This window comes from Schistocerca serialis, chromosome 2, assembly GCF_023864345.2.
Source record: "Schistocerca serialis cubense isolate TAMUIC-IGC-003099 chromosome 2, iqSchSeri2.2, whole genome shotgun sequence".
Lineage (NCBI taxonomy): Eukaryota > Metazoa > Arthropoda > Insecta > Orthoptera > Acrididae > Schistocerca > Schistocerca serialis.
Genome location: NC_064639.1, coordinates 344,898,667 through 344,906,861, shown reverse-complemented (window position 1 = coordinate 344,906,861; position 8,195 = coordinate 344,898,667). Strand labels below are relative to the sequence as shown.

General features: G+C 40.5%; 1 protein-coding gene across 1 annotated transcript in view; it reads right to left on the bottom strand.

The window, feature by feature from the left end:
• Positions 1-2,308: 2,308 nt before the first annotated feature.
• LOC126457148 (uncharacterized) overlaps positions 2,309-8,195 on the bottom strand; it is a 458,596-nt gene continuing 452,709 nt past the window's right edge. The window contains exons 5-6 of the mRNA XM_050093218.1: positions 2,647-2,731; positions 2,309-2,412 (exon numbers count right to left, since the gene is read on the bottom strand). Coding sequence (XP_049949175.1) covers positions 2,660-2,731 — 72 coding nt within the window. The 3' untranslated portion in view covers positions 2,309-2,412; positions 2,647-2,659. The remainder of the gene's footprint in view (positions 2,413-2,646; positions 2,732-8,195) is intronic.

The window sequence follows — 8,195 nt, the reverse complement described above, 5'->3', positions numbered from 1 at the left end:
TGCATTAACCAGCGCAGATGAACGAGCTCTTGAAAGAGAATCTATCTGGCGGATGTATTGGCCTTGTGATAAACCTTTTGCATTTATTGTATGTTTTCGTCTTCTTTAAAGGCTAAGAGAAAAGATGAAGCGTTAGCCCATCATAGAGCCTATGCCTACCATTAGGTATTTTAGATTTTCAGTTGTTAAAAAACAGAGGAGTTTTTCTTGTATCAGTAGTGGGAAAGAAGGATTCGCGCTCAGCTAGTGAACGAGGGAGAAGCACGCCATTTTTAGCGAGTAATTGTAGACCGCTACTTTGGGGTCGCTATGAATAAGTGAGGAGTATGTGTTTCATATGTGCACCGTTTGGAAAAATACAGTATTGTTTTATTAACAGAAAGGTTGAGTGAGTTATTATTTCAAATAGTACGATAATTACAGGAACTGAAGCCCACCTGTGTACTTTGGAATATTACGAAGATCCGATAAGCTCAATGGGAACACGGTCAAGACTTCGAAGGTGAACACGGCGACCAAACGTAGCATTACAAAAGAAGGGTAAGCACAAATCTACAGCGGAGAAAGAAACCACTTCCCCCCCTCCAAAATAATATGAACTAATGGGAACTAATTTGCAGGCATAGCTCAGCTTATTCTGCTTGTCATTCAGGCCGAAAAATTAATCTCATTAATTCAATACATTTTTAAAAGCCACGCATTTCAACATTTTGTTATCATTTATTCCATTATTTTATTATATTATAGCCTGCATATTTTCCAGACTTGAATCCCATCAGTCACATGTGGAATGTGTCGGGAAAACATATTGCAGCACATCGACAGTCACCAGCAGCAGCTGTCAATCATACTGACCACAAAAACTCCTTACTAACTGCGTCACCAGCGTGGGAGTATGCTCCATAGCATGTATTGCTGTCTCTTTGATCATACACCCTATTAAGAACAATGTCTCATCTTTTTTTGTAATGTCCAGATGACCTAAGTGTAATTATTGTCTTTGAATAAAAGTGCCATTTCTCTTCGTGTCATTGCATATTTCTTTCAGTGAAATTCTGCACTATACTTTAAGCAGTTCTTTCTGCGAGTGGTCAAGTATTATCGAGCTATGTTACTTGGCAGTGACTAGTGTGGCGAAAGTTACATTAGAATAATAGACAACATGAATAAGACCAAAGATTGAGAACAAAAACTGGTGATTTTTTAAAAAATTACTTTCAAATTGGGAGCCAGTTGCATGACAATAGTATCTTACTTCGTGTATCACTTATCAACTCACTGTTGTCAATATATTCGATGTAAACTGTAACACGCAGCAGTAATTTGCCCTATCATATTCTCCACAATCATTGGATCGTCCATGTGAACTACTAGCTAACGACACCAGGTACGCCTATCGTGCTGGCTACCTCTTAATAGGACTGCTTCTCACGGACCGGTTTGGAAATGAACGATTTAATACATCTGTTGTTACTAAAAAATTATGGGGAGGACACAGACATCCATGATGGTAGAGCCACATCACTTGACGATTTCCAATTGGACATTTTCTAATAACAGTGGAACCGTCAACGAAATAAGGACCAATCATGTGCTGTCCGATTATGGTATATCACCCCTTCACACTTCACTCCCGTTGCTTAAACACTTGATTAAGTCGGTGATTGTTTACCGCTGATCAGTAGTGCACGTTTCTTAAATTTACGTTACCTTGATTTCTGAAAGTGGCCTCATCAGTAATCAATACTTCCAACACAAAATTAATATCTTGCTGGATAACCCACAAATAGTACTCAACACGACGCTGAAAATCACTACCTTGTAGTTCTTGACGCAGACATGCATGGAACATATATTTTTTGTGTATGAAGAATACGCAGACTGCTTCTTTGTTTAAAAGCAACATCTCTATTTTGGACGAAGCCTATAATACGGCTTTATTGCAACAGACTGAGAAACCATTACTTCTGCACTTTCGTTGGTAGCAGCAGTCTTCCTTCGCCCACATTTTCTTGGGGCAAACCCAAGTGAATAGCTAATGTTTGAATTTCAAATTAATGCCGATTGATAAATAAACGGAAAGCCTGCTACTGTTCTCCTGTGGGCTCACGTTGTCTTGCAATACCCCTATTCAGCATTTCATTAGCAATTTCGTAATATTAATTGTTATGTAAGTCTGTAATTTGTAAGAAAAGTCTTGTGAAATGCACTCATAATCATTTACTTGCTAAATCTTTATTTTTATTTTCTTACAACATGCAATTGAAATTACAGCCACGGTATGAAGTCTGAGGTATGAACCTGATTTTGAACACCAATCCACCACCAGTGTAGAATTTTTCCAAATTCTGATGGGAAACCTTCTTCTGCTATTCCTCTTTTTGATCAGCCAGTAGCACTTTGCACAGTAACCTAGAGAAATTGTGAAACAAATAAATAATCTGCATCGTTTGTCCACCTACATAAACAAGACATGAGTTGCTCTATTACTATAAACTCAACATTTATTTAAAAAATGATCCAAATAGAAGAATCTACTCTCCTTGTATCACTGTTATTCATTGTTCTCATTAAGGTGAAGGTGTCTATACAAAATTTAGATATTAGACATTGTGGAAAGTATTGCATCAGCAGTAGTTTGATTACCTTTTTCATTGTTTTAATGTTCCAAAAGGTCTTTCAGAAATTCTTCTACACCTGAGCTGTCCAGTACGAGGTTCTCGTAAGTTATCTGAAAAAAATTGACAAAAATAGCTTTCAACAACGAAACACCAAAACCTATATTAAACGTTCGGGAAATAATGGAAATGGGAATATTTCGGTACGTATTTGTCTTCTAACGGTCTTATTAACGTACATACCAAGCAGATAAAAAAAGATAATTTCTTAAAATGGTTTGTGCATTAGTAATCCCTTCGCAGTTACCTGTGGCTAGTAACGTTTCCCAACAGATACGGAAATACAGATAATATAAGTCAACTCATTTAAGGCTATAGGAAAATTCTCAGCCTCATATCAATAGCAAACATTTCTGAATAGGAGGTCACATGGCTAAAGAACTTCCACAGAGTTCGATCAAAGGAGAAGTTTTTTTTTTTTTTTTTTTGGGGGGGGGGCGGTTCACAGTCTTGTGGCTGGTTTGATGTGATCCTCCACGAATTCCTCTCCAGCGCCAATCTGTTCATCTCAGAGTAGCACTTGCGACCTACGTTCTCAATTATTTGCTGTCTTCGTCTACAATTTTTGTCCTCTACAGCTCCCTCTAGTACCATGGAAGTCACTCCCTGGTGTCTTAACAGATGTATTATCCTCCTGTTCCTTCACCTGTTCAGTGTTTTTCACATATTCCCTTCCTCTACGATTCTAAGCAGAACCTCCTCATTGCTTACTTTATCAGTCCATCTACTTTTCGACATTCGCCTGTAGCACCACATCTCAAATGCTTCGATTCTCTTTTTTTCTTGTTTCACCATAGTCCATGTTTCACTACCATACAATGCTGTGCTCCAAACGAATATTCTCAGAAATTTCTTCCCCAAATTGAGGCCTATGTTTGATACTAGTAGACTTCTCTGGGGCAGAAATGTCATTTTTGCCAGTGACAGCCTGCTTTTGATGTGACGCTTGCTCCGTCCGTCATTAGTTACTTTGCTGCCTAGGTAGCAGAAGTACTTAACTTCATCTACTTCGTGGCCACCTATCCTAAGTTTTTCGCTATTCTAATTTGTGCTACTTCTCATTACTTTCGTCTTTTTTCGATTTACTCTCAATCCATATTCTGTACTCACTAGGTCGTCATTCCATTCGGCATATCATGTAATTCTTCTTCAGTTTCAATCAGGATAGCAATGTCATCAGTGAAACGTATCATTGACGTCCTTTCACCTTGAATTTTATTTCCACTCCTGAACCTTTCTTTCATTTACATCATTGCTTCTTCCTTGTACACGTTGAGCTGTACAGGGTAAAACTACATACCTTACACCCTTTTTAGTCAGAACACTTCGTTATTGGTTGTCCACTCTTAACATTCCCTCTTGGCTCTTTACATGTTGTATACTACCCGTCGCTCCCGAAACCTTACTCCTATTTTTCTCAGAATGTCGAACACTTTGAACCACTTTACACTGTCGCATACTTTTTCCAGGTCGACAAATCTTCTGAACGTGTCTTGATTTTTCGTTAGTCTTGCTTCCATTATCAACCGTATCGTTATCGTCAGAATTACCTCTCTGGTTCCTTTATCTTTTCTAATGCCAAACTGATCGTAATCTAGCACATTAAAATTTTTTCCCATTTTTCTGTATATTATTCTTTCAGCACCTTCATGAGCTGTATGCATGAACTGTTAAGTTGATAATTCTAGCACATGTCAGCTCTTGCAGTCTTCAGAATTGTGTGGACGATATTTTTCCGAAACTCAGATGGTATGTCGCCAGACTCATACATTCTACACACCGACGTGAATAGCTACATAATATCACAGGAGTACAGACAATTAAGGATAGAGTTAGACAGACGACTCGACTTTTCTACGAAAAGTCACAGCAGTCCGAAAATAGGCTTGTCTCGAATCTCGGGAACAAACCCCACAGAAGGGGCACAACGAGATGGCCCGACGTGGTAAGGCAGTGAAAAACTGCCACACTGATGTATATTAGCCACCATAAAATACTCAACACACAATAGGACCAACACAAACAATAGGACCACCTAAAATACACATTAGGAAGCTCAGGAATAGTGCAAAGCACTTAACTTGCATAACCTAGAGATAGTCAGGCACTATCCAATTGCGTAAAGAGCGAGAGCGTTACAATACAGTACCGGATTTCAGAATCTCTGTCTGACTTCTTGTGATGTCTGAATACAGTATTCGCTGCAGGTAATTGCTATTTATTACAGAACACAATTAGTCTTTCTCCTCACTCATTACTTGTCTTAAGCCCACCTTTCTCTTGTAATCTTTTCTTCTCCTTCCCCTACAACTGCATTAAAGTCCCCCATGATTATTACATTTTCATATCGCTTTGTTTACTTCATTACCGTTTCAGTATCCTCACACTTTCTTTTTCTTCGTCTTCAGCTTGCGATGTTGGAGTGCATACTTGAAGTATCGTTGTCGGTGTTTGCTGTAGATTCTGAGAAGAACAACCCTATCACTGAACTGTTCGCTGTAACACACTCTTTGCCCGGACTTTCTATTTATAACGAATCCTATTCCCGTTAGACCATTTTCTGCTGCTATTGACATTTCCCTATACTCATCTCACCATAAATCCCTGTCTTCTTTCCATTTCACTTCACTGGCCCCTACTATATGTAGAGTGAGCCTTTGCATTTCCCTTTTCAGATTTTGTAGCTTCCCTACCACGTATAAGCTTCTGACATTCCACGACCCGACTCGTAGAACGTTATCCTTTCGTTGATTATTCAATCATTTCTCATGGGCACCTCCCCCTCGGCAGTCCCCTCTCGAAGATCCGAATGGGGAACTATTCCGGTACCGTTTGCCAATGGAGAGATCATCACAACACTTTTTTCGATTAGAGGCCACATTTTTTGTGGATACACGTTATGTGTCTTTAATACAGTGGTTTCTATTGCCTTCTTCATCCTCATGCCGCTGTTCTTCGCTGATTCTTCCGGCTTTAGGGGCAGTTTGCCACCCCCAAGGACAAGAGAGTGCCCCGAACCTCCGTCCACTCCCCCGGCTCTTTGATAAGGCCGGAAGTCTTCGGCCGCCACTGCTGATTATTAATCAAAATTTAATCGGTGCCGGATTTCGAACCCGGGACCGAGGAAGTTTTGATTACAAATCAAAGACGCTATCCATAGGCAAATACATCAACCCCAGTTTTCAGCAGAGCAGAAAGAATAATGTGCAATCAATTCATGAAGGTAATTCCTTAATATGGAAATAGCAGATGTAAGATAAGCTTAGGGAAAACCGCATAAAATCCAATCATTTTCATAAGGCAGAAGTGACTTTTCAAACTGACTGTTTTAGTGTCTTAACGCCCGACAGCATACTTCAACAGTCATGTTGACAGTTGTAGACGTTAGCAGAAAGAATGTGATGTACAATTCTTTAGATCCCGAAATAATTTAAAGGAAAGGAATTACATATAATAATATTTTGTATTGTCTTGGTGAAAACTTATGAAGCGAACCAGATATGCTAAACAAGTGTAGTAACGTGTGTTTTCTGTTAACCACAAAAATAGAATGATCATAGCGACTGGATACCTGGAAACAAGTCACAAGAGATTCGAGACAAAAATCTTGATGAAGGTGTTACGGAGGTTGTACTATACGAATGGCAAGACAAGATGAGGTAGGAACTGTTGTTCATTGAAAGGTAAGGGATTATCAAAGGAAGGGCATGTATGTCGTAACAGGCGCAATAATAGTCCAACTGTATTGGGGAAAATGACAGATTTCAGTTTCTAGAATTTCGTGGATACAGAAATTTGGATATCCAGTAATTTGAGGAGGACAGTAAACATAAATAAGTGGTGGGACGTGATACAGGAATGCAAGCAAAGAGGTATTAGGCATGACGTTCAATGATCTGTAGTGGGCGACAGAAATTAGCGGAAGCTGGCATCCATTATGATGTATAAATGGCTGTACTTTGATTGCTCACCATATTCAAAGTATTACTCTATTGTGATATTTCTGCCAGACGAATTTGACCGTTACTGTGACTAGTGCCTGAAGTTTGGAGGTGTTCGTCTCTGGGATAGCATGGTGAGGCATCGAATGCTAAGTCAGATATTATTTTGTTAAGCGTATGTAGAGGCACATGTACATTCGGATCACAATTTGGCTGGAGGTTAAGAGAGAACAGTGACAAATAATCAGTGTACAATGTTGTCGGATACTGAATAATGAGGATGTGCACTTCAAGTTCTCTTATGCTACGGATACTGCGATAATACGTAAATACTAAATTCGGCAGTACAGTTGAAGAGGAATGGACATCACTTAAAATGGGAATCATAGACAAGTTCAAGGATTGTAACAGCAAAGAAATCTTGTGTAATAGACAAAACCAGTTGATACATAGAAGAAAATACAAAAACATACTGGAAAAAATAAGTACAGCAATATAAGCGTAAACACGAGGTGTAGGGGATTTAAAACCGCAAGGTCCTTCCACATTAATGTGACCACCGCCTTTGATTTGATGTCCAATCGGGCATTATCGTTGGCTGTTGGACCAATGGTGGAAGTGTTATGAAGCGGAAGTCTGTAAACTGTTCGGGTGCCACCGTGGTTTAAGTGTACATACATGGGAAAATGGAAAATAGTGGGATCCAAGACTGGTGCCGAGGCAACTACGATGTACACGGCCGTTGGTTGACAGGGCTGTACGACGACTGCAGAGATGTGTGCGGGCGAATAGATGTGCAACTGTTGAGGGGCTGACCACCAAGATGAACCAAGGGGCTACAGTGTCTCCTCAAAGAATGTTCAGCGAACTTTGCTGCATATGAGCCTTCACAGCAGCAGCTTCATTCATGCACCCACGACGACTTGTGTTCATCGGCGACCAAGGCTGGAATTTGTGCCCAGTACCGAAACTGGACGTCCACTAAGTGGTGACTGGTGGCCTTTTCAGATGACTCATTGTTCATGCTCCATCGGACAGATGGCTATTGGGCTGTACGTCATAAAACGTCTGGAAGTAAAGGATCCAAGCTGGAAGGGCAGCGTGATGGTCAGGGGAGTGTTTTCGTGGCACTACCTGGGCCGCATGGGGTTGCCGCGCGGACTAAGAGAATTACTACAGTTCGCGCGGCTCCCCCCGTCGGTGGTTCGAGTCCTCCCTCAGGCATGGGTGTGTGTGTGTGTTGTCCTCAGCGTAAGTTAGTTTAAGTTAGGTTAAGTAGTGTGTAAGCCTAGCGACCGATGACCTCAGCACTTTGGTCCCATAGGAACTTACCATCAACTACAACCGCATTCTCTGAGTGAACTCTTCATTCTGGAAGGCGCAATGGAGCAACACAAGTATGCATTTATCCTTGGAGACCATGTCAAATTCGTTCTTCCTGGCACGATGGCGTCTATCAGCAGGACGACTCAACGTGTTTCACAGATCGCATTTTACATGTTTAGTTCGAAGAGCACCACGATGAGTTCAAAGAACTTTGCTGGCTACCAGACTCCCGGGATAGAAACCCAATCGA